The sequence below is a fragment of the Acipenser ruthenus genome, chromosome 33 (assembly GCF_902713425.1).
Source record: "Acipenser ruthenus chromosome 33, fAciRut3.2 maternal haplotype, whole genome shotgun sequence".
Lineage (NCBI taxonomy): Eukaryota > Metazoa > Chordata > Actinopteri > Acipenseriformes > Acipenseridae > Acipenser > Acipenser ruthenus.
The window spans coordinates 11,661,036-11,685,803 of record NC_081221.1 but is presented as its reverse complement, the minus strand read 5'-3'; the positions used below and the strand labels follow the sequence as shown (position 1 = coordinate 11,685,803).

General features: G+C 42.2%; 1 protein-coding gene across 4 annotated transcripts in view; it reads left to right on the top strand.

The window, feature by feature from the left end:
* The window catches only part of slc4a1b (solute carrier family 4 member 1b (Diego blood group)), a 45,006-nt gene extending 22,611 nt beyond the window's left edge, over positions 1–22,395 (top strand). For all 4 annotated transcript variants that reach the window (XM_034055583.3, XM_034055582.3, XM_034055584.3 and 1 more), the window contains 12 exons: positions 978–1,162; positions 2,001–2,217; positions 3,148–3,351; positions 4,679–4,827; positions 5,973–6,167; positions 8,687–8,878; positions 9,417–9,506; positions 9,588–9,754; positions 11,953–12,194; positions 17,670–17,839; positions 19,735–19,908; positions 21,515–22,395. In XM_034055583.3, coding sequence (XP_033911474.1) covers positions 978–1,162; positions 2,001–2,217; positions 3,148–3,351; positions 4,679–4,827; positions 5,973–6,167; positions 8,687–8,878; positions 9,417–9,506; positions 9,588–9,754; positions 11,953–12,194; positions 17,670–17,839; positions 19,735–19,908; positions 21,515–21,595 — 2,066 coding nt within the window. In that variant the 3' untranslated portion in view covers positions 21,596–22,395. The remainder of the gene's footprint in view (positions 1–977; positions 1,163–2,000; positions 2,218–3,147; positions 3,352–4,678; positions 4,828–5,972; positions 6,168–8,686; positions 8,879–9,416; positions 9,507–9,587; positions 9,755–11,952; positions 12,195–17,669; positions 17,840–19,734; positions 19,909–21,514) is intronic.
* Positions 22,396–24,768: the final 2,373 nt, after the last annotated feature.

The following is a 24,768-nucleotide window of genomic DNA, read 5'->3' as shown; positions in this document are numbered from 1 at the left end:
ATCTTTTCTTAATCTCCTCCACCATTCTTATAATAATGCCTACACTCTAGAAGTAAAGGCTCTCGTTAGAACCTTGCTTTGCCACTGTGGGGAGACCTTTTTAGGTGCTTCTACGAACCTTTTTTTTCATGGATTCTATATTCTCTATTTGCAGACTTTTGTTTTGTCATGTAAGCTATGAAACGTATTGAAAATTGGAGTTTGCAAAACAATACGGTATTATAAACTGCAATTTACAAATTGACTTGACCAGAAGGGTTAAAAAAATTAGCTCCTTGCAAAATGTTATTAAATGTTTCTTTATCCTTGAAAACAATGTCTCCTTGAGGCCCGCAATTACCGGCAGCTTTAATAAATTAGACTGAATATTTAATAGACCTTATTTGCAAAATCCCCTCGCAATTTTAGCGGTTTTGTTCAGAAATGGCCCAGAATTACATATGCATCAAGGGATAAAGTGCACAGAGACATTCATTCATGTTTATGCCATTGCGTGTGTTTTATAAATCCCCTCCAAAAATTCAGAACCCTCAGCACCCATTTTGCGGTCGTAAAACCTGTCCAATCCTTTTATAAATCTGAGCCCCTGTGCTGTAGAATGAGCACACCATCCTGAGATACATTGATAGAGCCTCATCTCTCTCACAGCTTTCACAAACCATTACCAAGAGCAATCTCCCTTTACCCTGCCTTTAAGATTTTTTTATAAAGTCTTTAAACAGCAATATACAGTACTGTCTGTCCCGGGAAGGTAGTATTCTCCAGACAAGCTCATAGCAACTCAAAGCCAAAAATTATATTAACTCAATACTGGAACAACAGAACCCAGAACCACTCAAAATTAAGCAAAGTCATTTTTTTGTGTTAGTTTTGGCGTTGGGTTTTTTTTATCTTCACAAAAATATGATGCTCGTCCTGGTGTGGAGGACAGAGCTGGCATCTCGCTGTGCATCCTGATGTGGTGCTCTCTCTTTCAGGCGAGGCGCAGTTCTTGGAGAAGCCCGCCATGGCGTTCGTGCGTCTGAAGGATCCGGTGGTGCTGGAGTCGGTGCTGGAGGTGGAGCTCCCTGTGCGCTTCCTCTTCGTGCTGCTCGGTCCCAGCCTGCACCGGATGGACTACCACGAGATGGGACGAGCCATCTCCACTCTCATGGCAGACCGGGTAGGGACTTCCACTGCCGGCACCATGAAGCAGCGCTCACTTCGGCTAGGCTGTTTCACTGGTATCGTTTTGTGTTTAAGGTTTTTAAAGGTTTGGGGCCTCCTTATTGGCTATAGTTTATACTCTCAGGATTCTGTTACCTTGGCTCTTCCAAAGGTTTGAACACGTGTGGGAGAATGATCATTTTCATATCAACATCATAGTATGAAGATGGCATTTTGATAACCTCTCGTCTGGTTTTAAGGATCGTATTATGGAATTGCTTAGAACCTCCTGCCAATGCTTCTCCTTCAGTCCACATTAACAAATAAATATGACTTATTTACTCCGTTCTTTGATCTCTGTTTGCTGCCGATTTAAGTTTGAACCATGCATGTTTTTACTGCGTTGTTTGTACATTGTAATTGTCTTTTTATTGTTTTCCAGGACCCCCTTGTAAATTAGGTCTCAATGGGTAAATCTCCTGGTTAAATAAATAAATACATACAAATACTGGAGGGGTGTCATGTGTATATTGCAATAGGATGCTCTAGTGGTTGTCTCAGTAATAACTCCAGCCAAGTTAGAATAAAGGATAGTGGTCCTCTACAAGACCAAACTTAATGGGAAATCCAGGGTATTGCCACAGCTATCCCAGCTGTATCAGCGCCACAGTTTCCAGACTACCCTAACTGTGGATGATTAGGCAGTCAAAGTGGAAAACATCTTCATGAAATTCAGCATAATTGTTGTAGATCTATATGGCCGGTTCCTTTCTAACTTGGCTGGTTTTCTCCATGTAAAATGATGTTTTTGGACAGACTGAATTTGACGTGGCTGGTCTCCCCCCCTCTTCTAGGAGTTCAACGCGGCAGCGTACCTGGCAGAGAGCCGCAGAGCACTGGTGACCGGGATCAAGGAGTTCCTGGACTGCAGCATCGTGATCCCTCCCTGCGAGATCCAGAACGAAGGCCGACTGCGTTCCATAGTGCAGTTCCAGAAGCAGCTCCTAAAGAGCCGCTCCAGACCGCTGGAGAGCGAGGGAGAGAAGCAGCTGTCGAAGAGACCAGGGAAAGGTACAACCAGCCCCCCAGGAGCATGACCACAAGCCAGTCCCTTACCCCCTGTAGCACTGGGAGGATGGGGCCCCGTTCTGCACTGTGCAGTAATGATAAATCATGCTAGTTCTAGAAGATCCAAAGAAATTATACAATAATCAAGCTTTTTGTAACCGTTTCACATTTTCCTTTTTCTCTTAAGTTGCATTTATTTTCCTATTTCATGTGTCTTGCAAGTGTTCCTGTACCACAGTAATGTTTCAGTTTTCCATGTGCTTTTCCTATAGTTATGCTATGCATCTACCATTGTTTACCATGGTTTGCTATGTTTTTTAATATGCTTTGCCACACCTCTCTGGGCTTTGCAATGCATACTTATATTTGATCATGATTTCACTGTGGTTTACTACACTTTGCTGTACTTTAATAAGGGTTAAACTAGAATATATAACCTAATTTCAAATATTTATTTATTCCTAATAAGTTCAAATTAACTCAATTGAACACAGCAGACCAGTTAACAGTTAATCCAGGCAGATGTATAAGACACTGAAACTTTTCAAATAGATACAGTAGGGTTGTTGCTACAGCATGATTTTTTAGAGCATTTTACAGCACCAAGGAATAAACCAGGGGGGTTCCCTGTTATTGTAAAATGTTCTATTTAGAAATGCTAAAACAATTTCAAATGATATAATTTTCAACTGTAATTAAGAAACCATTAATTAATGGGGTGTATATGCAATCATATGATGATAATGACCAAACTTCAGTTTTTTACATCACCCAAACAGTGATTTTACATCAGTTTTATTTTGCAGGTTGTACAATGACTGTCGCAGGTCTTCAGGTTTTAATGTCAATTGGCGAGTGACTTGGGTGGTCATCTATGTCAAAAAATTCTTTGTTGACTGAATTCTTTGTTGACTGTCCACTTTCTTTTCTCAGTCCTGCCTTCCAAGGCTGGGGACGTGGACGACCCTCTCAGGCGGACAGGGAGACCCTTCGGGGGGCTGGTGAAGGACATCAAGCGACGCTACCCTCACTACATCAGTGACATCACCGACGCACTCAACCCCCAGGTCCTGGCCGCCGTCATTTTCATCTACTTCGCTGCCCTCTCGCCCGCCGTCACGTTTGGGGGGCTGCTGGGTAAGCCGGGGGGGGGGGGGGGGGGAACAGGAGGAAGGTTGTAGCTAGAGAGAGAGAGAGAGAGAGAGAGAGAAAGGGAGAGAGGAGAGAGAGGGGGAGAGAATTGAGAGGGGGAGAGAGAGGGGGAGAGAAAGGGGAGAGAGTAGAGAGAGAGAGAGAGGGAGAGAGAGGGGGAGGGGAGGAAGGGAGGGAGGGAGGGAGGGAGAGGAAAGGAAAGAGAATAGGTGGGGCTGGAAGGATTTAAAGCCATGCTGTCACATGATTTGAAAGGAATGAGGAAGTCTGTCCTGGCAGATTCTCCAGACAAGCTCATTAGATTGGAAGAAAGCTAAGGAAAGGAATGTAGCTTACCCATTTATTACAGTATCATTCACAGACTATATAGTTTGATATCGTATTAAGTCTTGCAATATAAGTTAATACTGTACCTCATGTGTATGGGGGCTCCCAGTTTGAGCAGCCCAACCAGCATGAGATGACAATGTAGAATAAAAGACACCCCAAACACAACACATTCAGTTATATTGCAAGACTTTGCTCCAACCAGCCCCTTATTATTTCAGTGACAGAATGTGTTGTGATGATAAGGACATAAAGTGTTATCTTGCAATGGCCAAGGTGTCTGCCTGTGTTTGACTTCAGGGATCCAGCCCAGGTCTTTGATCCAACCATGCAGGTCCTCACGTAGGTAATCATGTCAATATGCCTGTTAAACTTGGAGTGGACCTGGACTCACCCCTGCAGTCTATCACAGCCAGACTCCATTGGAACTATCATCCCCAGTGTGGCTGCCTTGGGCAGGAATAGGCAGCATTTGGCTTACAGTCCTGGTCTTGTTCTAGCCATGTCTATAATTAAATTAATGAGGCCAACTAACTTCCTGCCCTTTTCTTAAAGTCCTTAACAAAGGAACTAAACCAATGAATGAATCCAGATTGCCCCAGGATATCATATACCTTAAAGTCAGATTAGCACTTCAGATTTCTCACAAGTCCATTGTGCAGTTTGATGTTTTTTGGGTATCAGGCTTTGTTGTCACTTGGGCTCCGGTGAAACCTGCCATTACACTGAATCTTTCATATTGGGCCCTTTAAGTCAGACATCAAAGGCAATATCATAGATTAGTCTGATCATTGAACTGATTTAGGTCCCTGCCACCAGTGACTATTTGCACCACACATCACAATGAATTAACTTCCTGCGTTACACTTTAAAACTAGTTTGTAAAAGTAGAACAATTAAAAAACAATTGTGTCTCTGAGTCCTAGAGCGAGCCAGCCACAGTGTTGTAGAGCTTACCCAGACAGTGTCGCTGTTTCTGCCACAGGGGAGAAGACGAAGAACTGGATGGGGGTGTCGGAGCTGCTGGTGTCCACAGCTGTTCAGGGGGTCCTGTTCTCTCTGGTGGGGGCCCAGCCCCTCCTTGTCATCGGGTTTTCAGGACCGCTCCTGGTCTTCGAGGAAGCCTTTTTCGGGGTAAACTGCGTGTTTCGCCTCACACCTTAGATATAGCCCTGTGCTTCCCAATCTTAGTGGGGTTAAAGGAGTGCTTACCCAAGTGTTTTTAATCATGTCTGTACCTCTCATTAAGCAACACTAACTGCCCAGCCCCCTTATCTTGTGTATTTTGTACTTTAAATTGCAAACGTCTCAAATACAACCAGTGCTTGAAATGGAATAATAAAGTGGTGGTACACAGAGAAATGGGGGGTGGGGGATGGCAGATATGCATAAGTTTGCAACATTTTAACTACAATAAGTAACTCCCAAGTTTAAAATTGAAATAAGAGAGCACTCACTAAACAGAGCTCCAGTCAAAATCACTTCCCAGGGGCTCAGGTGTTCAATATTCACAGCTACAAGAACAGCAAGCGAGCTCATCAGCAGATTGGGTCTGCATCTCTATATGCACTTTAAGAAGTGCTGGTGTCAAAGGAGATCGGTACACTGTGAAAAAAGTAGATGTCGCCTATACTGCGCATTTGCGAATTACTGAATTTAAAGGGAGGATTCGTTGGAAATTCAATGATTAAATGATAATTATAGATAGTAACAAAAATACAGTGTATTATATGAAGTAATTGCCTGATTTCCTGTGACGCGGGTACACAAGTCTTTGGAATATAGAGCAAGCAGTACTGCAATTCAAGCACTTATTACAACACTACAGATGAAGAGTTGCTGCTGTTGTAACTCATTCCAATAGCTGCTATCAGACAGCAGTTTATCCAGAGCGTTGTATTTCACAAATCTACAGATCTTGGATTAGTGAAGCTGTTTAAAATCACAGCATACATAATCTCCTGTAGCGAGCGACTCCCTATCTAAATTGCCAGCTGGGGTTTATAAAGCTTGTAATTGAAAGCAATAACTCAAACCATTCTAAATCAATTGTCTTCTAAATTAAACAGATTTAGGTCCCAACTTCAGTACCATCTACAGCACTGGATATACTGTATCAAACCAGACATACCCATGTATCTAATGGAAGAAAATGGCTAATATTTATGAAATCGTTTTGTTAGCTACAATTGCTTTCAGTATTTAGGAAAAATGAACACTGATCTAGCTTTTAAATGTTTAAAGTGTAAGCCATTAACCCCCCCTCTCCCTATCTACAGTTCTGTGAATCCCAGGGGTTCGAGTACATCGTGGGGCGCGTGTGGATCGGGTTCTGGCTCATCCTCATTGTGGTTGTGATTGTGGCGTTCGAGGGCAGCTTCCTGGTGCGCTTCATCTCACGTTTCACCCAGGAGATCTTTTCCTTCCTCATCTCCCTCATCTTCATCTACGAGACCTTCTTCAAGCTCTACAAGGTTCGTGCTCCTGGGTGTCTCTGTGGCTACTTCATGGGGTTTGCAATCCTGACCAGTGTCTCTGTGGCTACTTCATGGGGTTTGCAATCCTGACCAGTGTCTCTGTGGCTGCTTCATGGGGTTTGCAATCCTGACCAGTGTCTCTGTGGCTCCAAGTTATTATCATTTTTATTAAGTAAAACTTTTAAGTAAATCACAATTTGTTTCCATTTATAGCTTTATACCATATACCGTATAGTTGTTGACAATAGTTTGCACACCCTTTGCAAATAATGTGGCCAATAGCAATCTGAGGAGGCTGTGTGGTCCAGTGGTTAAAGAAAAGGGCTTGTAACCGAAGGTCCCTGGTTTAAATCCCACCTCAGCCACTGACTCATTGTGTGACCCTGAGAAAGTCCCTTAACCTCCTTGTGCTCTGTCTTTCGGGTGAGATGTAGTTGTAAGTGACTCTGCAGATGATGCATAGTTCACACACCTCTGTAAGTCGCCCTGGATAAAGGCATCTGCTAAATAAACTGATAATAATTAAAATATGCTTTGAGCTGGTGTAGAGCATCTTAAGTGCCAGTGTTCCATAAAACCCTGCCCCTCTGTGGGACCACGCCTCCCTGTATGAACTGCGCTTGCGTTTCTACTTTTGTGGTTGTGAACGCTGCTCCCATAAAAGGGTGTCTCCCCTGTGCAACATCTTACTGTATCATTCAGGACAGAACAGGTAAGGCAATTAATTATCATAGTCTGTGCATTTATACATTTATAAATAATGCGGTCCTTTGAAATGAAAGAAAATAAGTCTAAAACCAGCTTACTGTGAATGTAAACCCATACTGTTTCTGAATAAAACTTGTTACTGTATATGTTAATACACACTTTCTCTTTCTCAGGCTAGTGAGAGGTGCACAGCAATTTACATGAATATTTCTAAGTATACATGATATTGCAATATTCATAATTGGAGAATATGTGTATATTAATAATTGGGGAATGCATAATCATCATCACCAACTCATATATTATTCTCACTGTGTCGATGTTTCCACAAATACCAGTTTAAGTAATAATAATGTCATACCGTTAGCGAGGGGAGGCATGGTTCCACGGGAGGCGTGGTTTCATGGCTTTAGCTATTGGAACGTGCCTGGGGGAGGAGTGGTTCCATGGGAGGCGTGGTTTCATGGCTTTAGCTATTGGAACGTGCCTGGGGGAGGAGTGGTTCCATGGGAGGCATGGTTTCATGGCTTTAGCTATTGGAACGTGCCTGTGGGAGGCGTGGTTCCACATGGTTCTATGGAACACCGGCACTAAACAGCCTTCCCCATGCCATTAAAATAATGTCACAGTATGACCTTTCAATTCTGCTAGCCCCATCTGCTCTACATTTATAGCAGGTGAGAGATTCAGTTGTTATGTGATTATAATGGAATAAAGAAGGCTATTCAGGATTCTCTAGATAACCTCAAAGCAGCTTAAAACCAGATGAAAGTAGATTTTTAAAAATGATTTAGAAAAACAGAACCCCAAATCACATAGAATACATCTAAATACAAAAACCTGAGCTCATAAAGAGTGTGGTTCTACAATACTGCAATACTTCACGGAGCTCCGAGTTCAGGCCCTGGTACTGTCCCGCCTTGACTACTGCAACTCCCTCCTGGCCGGCATCCCTGCCTCTGCGATCCATCCTCTGCTCGCCTTGTCTTTTCCCTTCCTTGATTCTCCCACGCCACACCGCTGCTCCGCTCTCTGCACTGGCTCCCTATCGCCGCTAGCATCCAATTCAACTCTTGTACTCGCCTATCGCTGTCTACCCATGGATATCAGGACTGCTCAGTCCCTGACCACCTTCCGGCGCTTCCTCAAGACACACCTGTTCAGACAGCGTCTGTAAACCTCACAACTCTCAACTATACTGGACTATATAGCACCCTATTGTACCAGTACTTGCATCAGCTTGTACTTGCACTGAACTGCTCCATAACTTGCTGTATTCTACTACTGCTCTTAATTATAACTACTTCTTGTATCTTATATTTGATTTTACTCTTATAGGTATCCGTATTCACGTTTTTTGTAATTGCTCTTATTTTAAATCATTCTCATCCATTCATCGTACTTACCATGTGCTCTTACTGGACTTTACTCGTATAAGCAATGTAATTATTTACGGTATTCTTTATTTTGCTTTTATTTGATTTATCTGCTACTGATTTTACTGTACTTTATAACTGCTTTGATCTGTAATGTGATTTTTTGTAACAGCTGTAAGTCACCCTGGATAAGAGTGTCTGCTAAGAAATACATTAATAATAATAATAATAATAATAATAATAATAATAATAATAATAATAATAATAATAATAATAATAATAATTAGATTTTTTGATTGAATCGTTTTCATGGCTGAATACAACTTTGTAGCTTTTTAGCTCGCAGATAGTAATCCACACATCCGGCAATGTAGATGATAAGGACATTGATGAGTGAAATCAAGTGAACCCTCTCTGAACTTCTCCAAACAGATTTTCAAGCAACACCCCTTGCTTAAGAATTATGACCCCCCGAACTCCAATGCAGACAATAGCACAGCTAGCAGCACCTCGAATGTCTCCTACCCCAACACTGCCCTGCTGTCCCTGGTTCTCATGTTTGGAACTTTCCTCATTGCCTTCTTCCTCAGGAAATTCAAGAACAGCATGTTTCTACCAGGGAAAGTGAGTATTCAAGGATTCACCCTTGTTTGAAAAAACCCAACGGAGAACCAAGGAAGCCTTTTAAATGAATGGTCTTACCTCTTTCTAGATTTAAGGAATAATGTACTCCCAACTGTACATAATAGGACTGCAATGCAAATGAAAAAACAACACTGTAGATAAATGTGCTGCACATGGTTGGCTACCAGGAAGCAACAGCAACTTTTTCAGCTGCAGCGTTACTATCTTAATATTCCAGACGGAAGTTTAAATAAGCAAAGAACCAAAAAGATTTGCAAAAGAAGTGGTAATACAAGAGGTCTTGTAGATAAGAAAATGGATTTTAAAACCTTGGTTAGCACTCAGAGAGGAGCCTTTATAATGTCTTCCTTGTCGTCAAAAAGTTTGTCAATGGATTTTACTTGTATTGTATTGGTATATATCTTACGATTTATAGCTATTGACTGTAGTGCAAACTTTCAGTTAAAAAGGACCATTGCGTTTCCATAACTGACTAATTCTCCAATGAAACCCCTTTGTAACTATATTCTTCTCCCAGATCCGTCGTATTATCGGGGATTTTGGAGTCCCTATCTCCATCCTCATCATGGTTCTCATAGACTTCTTCATCACTGACACCTATACCCAGGTCAGTATCGACAGAGTCGTTCTTCAGAACCCCTGATAATGATACTACAGTGCTAATATTCTAACTGTGCTGACCTTCCAGAAACTGAGTGTGCCCTCCGGTCTGTCGGTGTCTCTCGAGGATCAGAGAGGCTGGTTCATCAACCCCATGGGGCTGAAGGAGGAGTTCCCCATTTGGATGATGTTTGCATCTGTCGTCCCGGCGCTGCTGGTCTTCATTCTCATCTTCCTCGAGTCTCAGATCACAACGTGAGTACACCTCCACCAGCCACGAGCACGGAGCATTCCTATCACACCTCCGCCAGCCACAAGCACGGAGCATTCCTATCACACCTCCGCCAGCCACAAGCATGGAGCATTCCTATCACACCTCCGCCAGCCACGAGCATGGAGCATTCCTATCACACCTCCGCCAGCCACGAGCATGGAGCATTCCTAGCACACCTCCGCCAGTCACGATCACGGAGCATTCCTATCACACAGGCGCCAGCCACGAGCACGGAGCATTCCTATCACACCTCCACCAGCCACGAGCATGGAGCATTCCTATCACACCTCCGCCAGCCACGAGCACAGAGCATTCCTATCACACCTCCGCCAGCCACGAGCACGGAGCATTCCTATCACACCTCCGCCAGCCACGAGCACAGAGCATTCCTATCACACCTCCGCCAGCCACGAGCACGGAGCATTCCTATCACACCTCCGCCAGCCACGAGCACAGAGCATTCCTGTCACACCTCTGCCAGCCACGAGCACGGAGCATTCCTATCACACAGGCGCCAGCCACGAGCACGGAGCATTCCTGTCACACCTCCGCCAGCCACGAGCACAGAGCATTCCTATCACACCTCCGCCAGCCACGAGCACAGAGCATTCCTATCACACCTCCGCCAGCCACGAGCACAGAGCATTCCTATCACACCTCCGCCAGCCACGAGCACGGAGCATTCCTATCACACCTCCGCCAGCCACGAGCACAGAGCATTCCTATCACACCTCCGTCAGCCACGAGCACGGAGCATTCCTATCACACAGGCGCCAGCCACGAGCACGGAGCATTCCTGTCACACCTCCGCCAGCCACGAGCATGGAGCATTCCTATCACACCTCCGCCAGCCACGAGCACAGAGCATTCCTATCACACCTCCGCCAGCCACGAGCACAGAGCATTCCTGTCACACCTCTGTCAGCCACGAGCACGGAGCATTCCTATCACACCTCCGCCAGCCACGAGCACAAAGCATTCCTATCACACCTCCGCCAGCCACGAGCACAAAGCATTCCTATCACACCTCCGCCAGCCACGAGCATGGAGCATTCCTATCACACCTCCGCCAGCCATGAGCACAGAGCATTCCTATCACACAGGCGCCTCTGCCTGTTGAGCTGGGCAACCTTTTTCGGCTCAAGTGGTGACTTACCCAGACCAGGAAGTTGACAGAGGCAGACACAGGCAGGTACTTGCGGGGTTGAAAGCACTGGGTCGCGCATTTATTAAACAAAATTAAATCAAAAGGATGTACAAAAACCACAGCTCACAGAGCCAAAAATAATAAGGTTGAACAAAAACAAATCTCCCACACAAATAATTTTCCAAAAACAAGTACCGTGCTGGTCCTCCCAGCACAAGTAGCAATAGTATTATTTTTTTCTTATTTTTAAATCTTTCTCTCCCAGCTCTGTCTTGTTCTTTTTCCTTCCAAACATCCACCCCAAACAAATGATTTTTCTCCCCTATCCCATGTGGCTGGAGCCTAATTAATCATCGATTAAACCCATCCCTGTCAACCACCACCAACACACAAACCAAACAATACATTTAAATACAACAAATCATTTCAACCACTTATTTCAGGATCTTGTCCGCTGTCTTCTAGTGTAAGAATAAATGTCCACAACAATGTTCACGGTAGAACAGGGCAGTACCTGTATATGTATTGTCTTCACTAGGACTCCGCACAGCAGGCACAGTATTATCACTCACAAACAAAACAAAACAAAGTACAAAACTAAACCTAGTTCCACTTTGGACCCCTAACTAAAATTAAGTTTGTCCTTGCTGGCAGTCCTCAAGGTGGCGCTGCTGCAAGTCGGGCTGAGATGAGTAGCTGCCCTTCAGTTCCAGTTACCTGCATAGATATATAAAACATCAGCCAATGTGTCTCTATAGACGTAAGCGTCAGTGTCATCTATTGACCTGCCAAATTAGAGCGAATTTCCTTTTGTCGTTGCTGGTGCTCACTAATATAAAAATAACATTTGAAGGAAAAACACACACAGAATGTGAGTAACTGCAAAAAGAACCATTGAGAGTGATGGATAGCATAATAAAGGAACAGGGGGGAAAAATAAGGGAATGTAACAGAAGCTTGTAACAGAATGTAACAGAGTATTTGCCATTGTTTCCCATGCTTTTTGTTTCTGCTCCCCTGCCGCTTGAGCAGGCTTATCGTGAGCAAGCCAGAGAGGAAGATGGTAAAGGGCTCCGGGTTCCACCTGGACCTGCTGCTGGTGGTGGGAATGGGAGGAGTGGCTGCCCTCTTTGGGCTGCCCTGGCTCAGCGCGGCCACGGTGCGCTCTGTCACCCACGCCAACGCGCTGACCGTCATGAGCAAGGGGGCCAAACCGGAGATTGAGAAGGTGCTGGAGCAGAGGATCAGCGGGATGCTCGTCGCCATCCTTGTGGGTAAGGAGGGCATCAGCACCGCTGCCAGCCCATTATAGGAAACTGCAGCTACTCACGACAAAGAGGTGCACTAGGAAAGCACAAGAAAATGATTGACTCAAAGAAATCTTACCATAAGTGAACCCCCAGAATCGTAGATCTGATCCATCTCATAAAATATATACTGAGCATCAAAAGAAACGTATCATTTATATTTGAGCATCAAAAGAAACGTATCACTGATATTTGAGCATCAAAAGAAACTTATCACTTATATTTGGATAAAATTCACTAGATGTGATCGAAAAATGATTTAGAGCAGGTCGATTTTGGGCAGGTGTTGTGACTCTTGGTCTCTCAGTTGGTGGCCTGTCATTGACAGAGTGTGTCTAGTTATACCGTCTCGCCAGGTTTGAAATTGCTGGCTGTGAGCACACAAGACGGCGAGCCACAGCACGCTGCCCTAGTCCAGCCTCCAACCGATCGCACGAAGGCGCTGCTCTCTTGACAGATGTGGCATATTATTTTTTTTTCTGTGATTTTCTTTATTGCATTTATTCAAGCTTGCAATTCAACAGCTGAAATCACTTCATATCCAGGGTCCAATCAACTGTCTCATTAATTAGATGATTAAGTGCATATGCTTCAGCCACAGTCACTCAAGCGTGTCATGGTCAAGGATGAATGATCGAGTGATTAAAAAGAAACCAAAAACATTTCGTCAATGTCCATGATTTCCATTACACGAGAGTAGATGTTAAAACTTCATGCTGATTTGAACTCGGCTCTCGCCAAGATAAGCACCAACTAAGACGTAGCTTTACAGTAAACTAATGTGATCCATATGTGTCTCCCTCCATTTACGTTTCCTTCCATATGATGATGTAGATATCCTTCTGTCTGGTGTTAATGGCTGAAGTGTAATGCTGGCTCCAGGGATCAGCTTATTTTGCCTCCCTGGCGCATCAGCACACACAACGGCTGCGATGCTGGCTCCGGGGATCAACCAAAGTGCGGCCTCCCCAGCGCATCAGCATGACAACCGTCTGGATTGAGCTAAGTAGGGTACATCTCTGGGGTTTTCAAGTGGGCACCTTCCATCCTCAGTGTTTCGTCGACTAGCCCACGACACCTCAAGAGGGCTCGACGGTGATTCTGGCGTCCCAGCATCACCCCCCTCCGTCCCCCACTCAACTCAGCCCAGCTTACTTACCTGTCCCCAGCCAGAATCTTTCCGTCTCAACCACAGCCAGTTGCTGCTCCTCTCTGCTGCTTCAGATAAGTTCTTCACTGTGCGACGCAACTCTTGGCCACTGAATCCGACGTCTCTGAGAAACCGGGTTGTAGAGTGTGCCACAAATCCTCGACAACCCACTTCCACTGGGTAAACCCGAACTCTCCATCCTCGCTGTTCCGCTTCAGTGGCTAGTTGAGCATACCGCAGTTTCTTCCTCTCATACGCCTCATCTACAGCATCCTCCCATGGCACTGTTAACTCTACCAGGTGAACAAGGCGTGCTGATCCAGACCACAAGACAATATCTGGTCGAAGGTTAGTGGTGGCAATCTCAGGTGGAAAAATAAGCCGTTGACCAACATCTGCCAGCATATTCCAGTCTCTAGCAGCTTCCAGTTGTCCTGGGCGAGGATTGGTTTTAACACCTTTTCTTGGTGGTTGCTCTCCTGGGCGGAGGAATGTTGTCTTTTGTGTGTAATGTTTTGATGGAACAGGTGGCAACTTATTGGTCATGTTACGCTTGTCTTCCAATGCTAAGGCCAAACATCGCAGCACCTGGTCATGGCGCCAAGTAAACCGTCCTTGGCTAAGAGCCACCTTACATCCTGTCAGAATGTGCCTTAATGTTGCAGGTGATGAACACAAAGGACATGAGGGATCCTCTCCTACCCAGAGGTTTAGGTTCTGTGGTGATGGGAGAACATCATATGTTGACCTGATGAGGAAACTGATCCTGCTCTGTTCCATTGACCATAGGTCTTGCCAGCCAATCCTGCGTTGTTCCACACTCTCCCATCTCATCCATTCTCCCTGTTTGGCCTGGGAAATGGCCTTTATACACCTCATCCTCTCCTCCTGCTTTTGCACCTCGTTGACTACCAGCTTCCTCCTTTGAGCTGGGGCCGCCTTGTGCCATGTAGGAGGAGTTGAACTGAAACCAAGACCCCCTCTTCCATGCTGAACTTGCCCCATGATATCACCAATTCGAAGGGCAGCCTTTGCATCTTCCACAGCTTTCTTTGCCGCCCACTTTCTTCCAGTTTTCAACACAGGTGCTGCCTCCCTTACGCATTTATCGCGTGACTCTACTAATGTCATTTCCAGTCTGACCTTGGCGCACTTAAACTCCTCGGTTAGAGCAGAGACTGGTAGCTGCAGTATTCCTTTACCATAAAGTCCCACTCTGCTGAGGCAGCGTGGAACTCCCAACCATTTCCTGATGTATGAACTGATTAAAGCTTCCAGCTTCTCTACTGTTGTCAAAGAAACCTCGTACACAGTCAGTGGCCACAGCAACCTCGGCAGTAGACCAAACTGAAAGCACCAGAGTTTTAGTTTACCTGGTAGAGCGCAGCTGTCTATGCTCTTCAACCCTTCCACTGCTTGTTGTCTAACTTCTCCCACACGAACTGTGTCCTTTAGATCCCCGTCGTACCATCTCCCAAGACTCTTCACTGGCTTCTCAGACACTGTTGGTATTGCCTCACCATTAATGAAGAATGTTTTATCTACTACTTTGCCTTTAATTATAGAGATGCTCCTTGATTTAGTGGGCTTGAATTGCATTCGTGCCCATTCAATGTTATTGGTTAATTTGCCCAATAATCGATTAGTGCAGGCTACTGTTGTAGTCATGGTTGTCATGTCATCCATGTATGCTCGAATTGGTGGTAGTCGCATTCCAGAAGCCAAGCGCTCTCCTCCTACTACCCATTTTGATGCCCTAATGATTACTTCCATTGCCATGGTAAAAGCCAGTGGAGAAATGGTGCATCCTGCCATTATTCCAACCTCTAGGCATTGCCATGTAGTGCTGAATTCTGAAGTTGAAAAACTGAATTGCAAATCTCCAAAATAGGCTTTCACTAAATTTGTTATTGTCATCGGTACACTGAAAAAATCAAATGCTGCCCAAAGTAGTTCATGTGGCACTGAACCATATGCATTAGCCAAATCCAGGAATGTCACATGGAGCTCCTTCCTCTCCTTTTTAGCTGATTGAATTTGTTGCCAGATCACATTGATGTGTTCTAAGCAACCTGGGAAACCTGGAATGCCCGCTTTTTGTATTGAAGTGTCAATGAAGCAGTTCTTTAATAGGTAAGCTGACAATCTCTGAGCAATAATGCTGAAGAAAATCTTGCCTTCTACGTTTAATAGGGAAATGGGACGAAACTGACTGATGCTTGTAGAATCTTTTTCTTTAGGTATAAAGACTCCACCTGCTCGGCGCCATGCTCTTGGTACAACCTGTTTTTCCCATGCCACTTTCATCAATTTCCACAGAATTCGTAGAACTCCTGAAGCACTCTTGTACACTCTGTACGGAACTCCATTAGGCCCTGGAGATGATGAAGCCCTTGCTTTTTTCACAGCTTGCTCTATTTCTTTCCACTTAGGTGCACAGTCCTCCATTTGGTATTCTGGTGGATTGATAGGTGGGATGTCTGACGGAACTGACATAGGTTCCTGCCTTTTTGAATCTGTATGTGTTTCCTCCAAATATCTCTCCAGCTCAACCTTAGATGCTTTTAGTGTGCCATTCTTCTCACTGGTGAATAACTTCTTTACAAATTTGAATGGGTCTTTATAAAAGTTCGCTCTCGCACGCTCCTTCTTTTTGTAGCGTTTCCGTAGGCGCTCAGCTCTGCGCAATGTTGCAAGCTTATCTTTTATGACCCTTTGTAAGAGATTGAGTCCCTCCTTCTGACTTTGTTCTGCTCTTCTCCATTGGTTCCTCAGCTGTCTCCTTTCTCTAACTAAGCGTTCAATCTCCTGCTGCCGTCTAGACTTTCCAGGAATAGTTTGTACTTTTTCCTTCCTTTTTTCAACTCCAAACCTCTCACTTCCATATGCGTAGATGATGTCCCCAAATTTATCCAGCTTCTTTTCAACTGTTCCACTTAATCTTTCCAATGCAACGCAGAGATCTGTGTTTACTGTGTCCCATGCAGTTTTCTCACAAGCTCTTGGCCATTTAACTCCAGGCTTGTGCCCGTTGAGGTTCTTTTCTCTCTTATGCTGGTTTGTCTGACCGGGTTCACAAGGATCATTAGGTTCATCACTAACTGTGTCCATGCAAATACTCCTCACATCTATGACAGGGGTGCTGATATCCTGCGAACTGTGGTTTGCTTCCTGTCGCTGGATTTCATTCGACTGACTTGACTGACTTCGTAAGAAGTACTGATCAATGCGAGGCCCTTGTCCCTTCTCCCTCAAGCATTTCATTCTCCCTTGATGAATCTTCAAACCCCTGACCGTTGTCGCCTTGCTCCAGCCGCAGACACAAACCTGGAGCTCCATGTCTTTGTTAACTGCAGATCTTGAACTAGTCTTTTGTGAAGTACTCTCCATACTCATATCCGTTTCCGTTCCTAAGTCGTTAACCGTGTTGTCCAACGTTGAGTCATCTTCCGCCCCCGCTCTCGCAGACTCTAGGGGTATTTTTCTCTTTAATTTCATTTATATACCTTATTTTTTTTGTTCAATATAAATGTGTTATAATAGTGATAAGTTTCTTTTAATGCTCTGTATATATATATATATATATATATATATACATATATATATATATATATATATACATATATATATATATATATATATACATATATATATATATATATATATATATATATATATATATATATATATATATACATATATATATATATATATATATATATATATATATATATATATATATATATATATATATATATATATATATACAATATTCTCACTTCCTAAAGCATCCCACTTGATTTACTGCGTGCGGAAGGGTCCAGTCCACTGTGTACTGTACAGTCTATGCTTTATAAGGCTACATGTTTTTCAAAGTGTTGGCAGGGTAATGTCTCACACCCCATAGTGTTCACATAAACAGTTTCTTCATTCTAAAAATTAAAAATTGTGGCCAAGGGGATACAAACATTTTTGTTCTAACCTCATGTTACCATTTTATTTTAACATGAATTCAGTATGTTCAGAAATATCAAATACAATGCTATTTTTAGTTTAAGGCGGTGAGGTTTTTATTTTTAACTAAAGTAATTTGCACTTTAGAGTAAAAATCTTTGAGAAATCAGCCCCTTACAGCTCAGTGTGTTAGTGTGTGTGTGTGTGTGTGTGTGTGTGTGAGCAGCCCAGACCCAAAGAGAAACTGTCATCAGTGTGTGGTGTGTGTGTGTGTGTGCCAGTGTGTGTACCAGTGTGCCAGTGTGTGGTGCAGTTCTCATCCAGCTCCTTTGCCGCAGGTCTCTCTATCCTGATGGAGCCCATTCTGAAGCTCATCCCCCTGGCTGTGCTCTTCGGGATCTTTCTGTACATGGGGATCACCTCCCTGAACGGCATCCAGCTGTTCGACAGAATGCTCCTCCTGCTGGTCCCCCCGAAATACCACCCTGACGAGGCCTACATCCACCGGGTAGGATCCCCTACACCCCACCTGTCTGTGTGCATCGTTACAGCGTGCCATTCTAAATGAGCCATACCCCCTACCATTGTACCATATCTGCAATATATTATTTATTAAGTTATTATGTTTTAACTTCCATTAATTGCAGCTTTCTCCTTAGTTAGTAGCTGTTTCAAATTGTTTTTAAAATAAACCACAGCTATCTCAGTAGAATTCAAGTGATTTTTCTGCTGCCCAGTTTAATTACATGCCGCTTATCACTCTGCTCCACGCTTTAAGGATGGCTGTCTACAGGAAGAGAGTGGAGCATCTTGGTAGCAGTGGTGCCGATCCTTTTTAGAAACACGAATATTAGTAACAATAAGTAATCGCGATTACTGGCTCCTGCACTCAGGATCTTCAGGAAACCCATGTCTAAAGAGTCGGAAAATTGTTGCTTGTAACGTGTCAACCTCCAAATTGATCAATAAAGCAGAAATGAAGGGCTCACATCATATAATGCACAGATACGTAAGCAATTAGCCCAGACACAGAGGGCATTACCAGGCATTATGGACCATTTGTGTAAGGGGGCCCGAAAGTGATGTAACAAACTATAAGGGCATATACTAGGGGTTATATCCCACTAGCTCAGCCAATCAGAGTGCAGGGAATCTTTCTATTGAAGTATAAGGAATGTTATAGACTTGATTTATTACTGGTAAAAAAGGGTTTGGGGGAGGGGGGGGGGTCAGTGTTATTCTAATAGCTGTTTTAAGTCATATTGTATGGTTGAAAAGGCACATGTTTGATCAGTGGTGTAGTGCTATATTTAGAAGTGAGTTTCATACACTAATACACACGATTAACACCGTCATCATTATTATTATTATTACTATTATTAATATAATAATATATTGAATGGTTTGGTCGAGAATCATCTCATCTCACTACTTAAGAGCGAATGAAACTGAGATTTTGAAACACAAGTGCATCCGTTTGCAAAAAAAACTCTTGTGTAAGGCCACAGGTACCCTTTATTTGTTTGTTGCGATTGAGTTTTATCTTTTAAGTAACTGATTAGCTTATTTGATCTACGTTATTTCTGATATATGGGTCTAAAAATAAGAACTGTTCCAATTATTACATCTAACTGTAAAACGCTGACACCTCAGCACAGCGTTGATACAGGTCCCCTTCACCTCTCTACATTATTCACACCTGTCGTTCCAGACCAGGCACGCTATATTCAAACTATATTTATCTCTCAAAGGCTTCTTACGGTTATTGCATTCTTTGCTTATTTGTATGGGTTATACACATGTATATTTATCTCCATATATTAATAGGAGCAAAACAGTTCAATATTCTACATGTAACGTATGGAAGTGGTGCTCGCTCTGTCCAAGAGAAGTGGGGGAGCGCTCCCCCGCGACCCCCCAGCACTACACCCCTGTGTCTGATGGAATAGTTATTAAACATGGTAAACAGTCAAGTAAACAGAGAATCCTTCAAAAGGGTAAAGAATTCACATTGACGCTTAGATCATTATTTATTAGTTTTACTATTCCAGCAAAAATATCCTTACACTACCCCAAACAAACATTTACCATCCTATAACCCTATATTAAATATGTGATATTTAGTATAGTTAACATATAAAGGCGCGTGCCAGATAAATACATAATATAAATAAGCAATATAAAATAATGCACCTCTGATTTTAAAAAGATCATATGCATTTTTTGTCCATATATTTTGTATTAAATATTACAGGTATATTTTATAAATCTGTGGTTTATAATATGTGAAAAATGCACTCGTTGCTACTTCAATCTGTATATTTCCCTATATTACAAGTATTGGGCGCCTGTGTGGGCTATGGCTTCTCTGTGCTAATGCCCTCCCCTCTCTCTGTGCTGCAGGTGAAGACGTGGCGCATGCACATGTTCACCCTGATTCAGATTGTCTGTCTGGTGCTTCTGTGGGTGATCAAGTCCACCCCTGCCTCGCTGGCTCTGCCCTTCATCCTCATCCTCACCATCCCCCTGCGCAGGTTCCTGCTCACCCGCCTCTTCAGCGAGCTCGAGATCAAATGCGTAAGTGCTGGAATATTAGAAACACCTACCAGAACAGCGTCAGCCAGGGCGCTGAAGTCTGCAAAGTGTTTGAGTTTATTCTGAGGGACCGTTCCTCAATGAGGCCCATCTCTTAGAGCAGTCACTTGTAAGACCTTGAGAAGGTTGGTAGCTCATGCTATTTTGTCAGCTTACAGAGAAACCGCATTGATGCCACTCTTGTTGTTTGAGTTTGTAATCTGGAAAGTGGCACAGCTAGTTTATAACAGCCTAGCGTTGCCCAGCCAGACTGATTTCTTTTTGTACGTTACAGAATATATTGCTGCTTTTGTACATTACAAAATGCCAGTCATGCATGCCACTGCATCTAGAAATAGTGAAAGAAACTTAAATTATTTATATATTGACTGTTTAAGAGTCGAAGATGATATATCGGTGACATTGCATTACAAATGAAGCAGTCATGTCAGGCACAACAAATTAACACTGAGATGAGGCTGCAGCTCACAAAATACTTTCATTAATCTTACCTGTGGTGCATTTCCATTCACGATTTAGGGCTCTGGTGTCCAAATGAAACTAGGCTTGCAAACAGAGATTTACTTAACATAGTATACACTTCTAAAAGTTTCCCATAATAAAAGCATATCAAGGTGTAATAATGCATTTTAAAAGCATGGTAAAAGCAGAGCAAAGTGTAATAAAGCATAGAGAAAGCATAGAGAAAGCATTGTAAAGCCCAGAGAGGTATGGTAAAGCATATTAAACATGGCAAACCAGAGTAAATGCATAGTATAACCATCAGAAAAGCATGGGCACAATTACTGTGCAAATTTACCATGTTAAACTTTTAAAAGGGTAGTGACAGATACCATGTTTTAAAATAAATATGAAATGTGTACTATTGTAAGGAAACAAATTAATTTGATGTCTACAAATGAGTGCACACAATACCAATGGGCATGTTTCCATTTATTGATTCCAATATTCAAGAGTTACACGTCTATAGCATGAACATTGATCGTTAGACACAGCAATGTGGCACCTGCTTTTAAGCAAGAATCAGATAGTGATCAGTTACCTAATTCTCTGGGAGATAGCTCGGGTACGGAGATGGTCTGTCATCAGGAGAGGATTCGGGTAGCTTGTCTCACTCTCACTGATGAGTGCCTGTCTTACATATCCTACCTCACTGGGCGTGTGCAAAGCTGAACTTTGTGAACTCTGCTTCCACTGTGATAAGAAAACTAATTCATTTCTTGGCGTGAGTTACGATGCTGTTCCAAACACAGAACAATATGCCCGGTGACAATATAGCCCAGTTTATCAATCCCTTTGTTCCTGTGTCCGGGCTGGTCCAGTAGAATACCGAGTAGGATAACATACAGCCACACCTGGGTTCCAGTGTTAACTGCTTAGCCTTTGATGATCCTTATACTATTACATGTGTTTCTTTCAAAACTACACATTCGAGACCTAACAAATGGAAGGTATGATGTGGGGTAGTCTTATGTTTGCTGCAATCACTTGTAAGAACCAGTTGAGAACCTGTGTCAGTAGCTGTCTTGCTAACGAGGAGTCTCTCAATCCTGTGTGATAATGATAATGCCATCTCGTTTCTCTGCAGTTGGATGCAGACGATGCCAAGGTGCAGTTTGATGAGACTCTAGGAGAGGATGTCTACGATGAGACCCAAATGCCCGTCTAACCTCCGCGGGAGGCCCTTCACAATTCTAATCAGGATTCACTCCGAGCTTCCGTACATCTCCAAAATACTACCCGGGGACCCAAAAGTGCCTTCCAGCCAATACAAGGCATGAACGCAGATTAAAAATTTCAGGGATCGAAAAGTCTAAGCCATATAGAATTCATGAACCAATTCCTGTATTAGCAATAATTTAGATTCATTTTCAAGTGCCTATACTGCCATGCTGGACTGTTACTGGAAACAGAATTGATCTATGCAGGGGTATATTCTCCTGAACCTCCAAGTTTAGGTTTTATTTGGTGATAACTTAGGGTCAGCTGAAAATGTATATAAAATACGCTTTCAATCTTTCTGTACCTTCAGTTTCCACTTATCATCAGACCGTTGTGGTCTCGAAAGCTTGTGTGTATATATATATATATATATATATATATATATATATATATATATATATATATATATATATATATATAACCTATTCAGCTGATCCTATTATTTAGTCATTGTCAAACCTGATATTGTTAATGTTAGGCTCAAACATTCCTTATTTGTGTGACTGCCAGGAATGAATATATGCGACTCCTGTATAGTGGATAGCTTGCTTGTTATTTTCATTGCTACCTTAAATGCACTTATCACCAAAAGTCCCAGTAATATGATCAACAAAGCAAATTGCTTCAACCTGCTCCTGTGCTTTGCTTTATTAATGCTGATTTTTTAGATATTAAAAAGTGCTTTAATGATTTAGAATTCTGTATCAACAAGATTTAAAAAAAAAAAAAAAAAAAAAAAAATTAAAACCAATAGGGCTTAATGCTTGTGCCTTTATCCTCCAGTGTTTTGGCAGGAAATTAATTTAGATAAAGAGATTTTGTAAAAGTGTGATTGTGGTATATTTTTAAATTAAATGTTTTATTAAAAAAGGCATATGCTTTAAACGCTGTACATAGAAGTGAAGCTACACTGTGAAAATGCAATCTATATATACATATACACACATATTAATTAGTCTAGTTTTTTTGGGGGGAAGGGTGGGTAATTTTGGGGTCCGTTTTATTCTTTTTGAAATTGTTTGTGCCAATTTCTACTGCCACTGGAATCTACTGCGTGCGTTGGGTAAATGGAATGGGAAGATAACTGTGTTTTACAGTGAGAGTTCTTTAAACAACAACAGCATCTGCATTAGGAGTGCCTATTACTCTGCTCTTTAGTTTCGTGCAGAATGGTAGAAATCAAAAAGAACAAACCGCATGTGATTTTAATAAAATAAAAAACACAAGGGGGCGCTTTGTTCCATCTTTAAGGATATTTTTTTATCCTGTTTAAAAAGCTATTTTCAAATTATTTTTTTTCTTTATAAATCTTTGCTTTCAAAGCCATTAAATACTGCCAGAATTTGTCTGAATTTCAAAATTTTATTTTTACATTTATACAGTTCTAAACACTTTCTATGAGGGTTCAGTGGTGTGATGTCTACCAGTTACCAGTAATTCATTCAGATATATATATATATATATATATATATATATATATATATATATATATATATATATATATATATATAATATTTACTGTGATGTGAGTGGTTATATATATATATATATATATATATATATATATATATATATATACACACACACACACATATATATATATACATTAATATATATTGTTGTACCATTTGAAGTCTGAACCTGTATTGTGCTGTGACGGTCCAGTGTTACACTAATTCTTCTCTAGTTCCTGTTCCTTCTCTGTACATCCGAGTAGCGCAGCATTCAATAAAGTTACATTATGCCAATGATCTGTGTATGGAAAGAGATCCTTTATGAGTTGGATACCAATATTAAAGTTTAAAGGAGTGCTAATATCGTCACAGATTTTCTACTGTTGAAGATATTTCCGTCCTTTGCTCGTATTTCATCATTCAATTTGGAATGTACAGATTTCAAACACAACGCTGTAGATGAAACGTTCCTGCCACTGTCTGGTAAAGTGCTCGCTGTATGTTGTGCACTCAGGACTCGAGGCACTAAAAATCTACAGTGCCATGAAATATATATCTTAGTTCGGTTCTAGGTTTGTTAAACTAACAGATGTTTTGTGTCCTTCAAAAAGTAACAGTTGATTAAAGACTGGAGTTAAGGCTTTGAAAATGTTGCCCAATGAGAAGTCTCATGTGATGTGAAGTGATGTTTTTTGTTTGACAGTTTCTAATGATTTTACTGACAAAATTGTCAAAAATTGCTTGATATATAAATTGGAAGTACTTAACACATACATTGTTTAATATGATTATGTTGACTTGACTTACATTTTGTATGAGTCATTATTAATATAAATACATACTAAACACATGATACTCTGTCTGCCTCTACCACCTGCAGCAAAGGTACCAGGATGCTTCTGTAGCATTGTGTTTGAAATATTCAACTCTCAAATGAATGGACTCAGATATGTCTTCATCTAGACCAGGGGTGCCCAATCCTGGTCCTGGAGGGCCGATGTCCCTCCTGGCTTTTGTTGCAACTGTGCCCTAAATTACTTACTTGGACCAATCAAGCCCTTATTAGAAGCTTAACTGGTCCAATTAACCCATTTAGTGTACAGTTTGAACAAAAACCAGGAGGGCATCGGCCCTCCAGGACCAGGATTGGGCACCCCTGATCTAGACAATGTGGGGAAGATATAAAAAAAAGCCAACAAGATGCTCGGATATATTGTGAAAAGTGTTGAATTTAAATCAAGAGAAGTAATGTTAAAACTTTACAATGCATTAGTAAGACCTCATCTAGAATATTGTGTTCAGTTCTGGTCACCTCGTTACAAAAAGGATATTGCTGCTCTAGAAAGAGTGACAAGAAGAGCGACCAGAATTATCCCGGGTTTAAAAGGCATGTTGTATGCAGACAGGCTAAAAGAACTGAATCTATTCAGTCTTGAACAAAGAAGACTACGCGGTGATCTGATTCAAGCGTTCAAAATTCTAAAAGGTATAGACAATGTCGACCCAGGGGACTTTTTTGACCTGAAAAAAAGAAACAAGGACCAGGGGTCAAAAATGGAGATTAGATAAAGGGGCATTCAGAACAGAAAATAGGAGGCACTTTTTTACACAGAGAATTGTGAGGGTGTGGAACCAACTCCCCAGTAATGTTGTTGAAGCTGACACC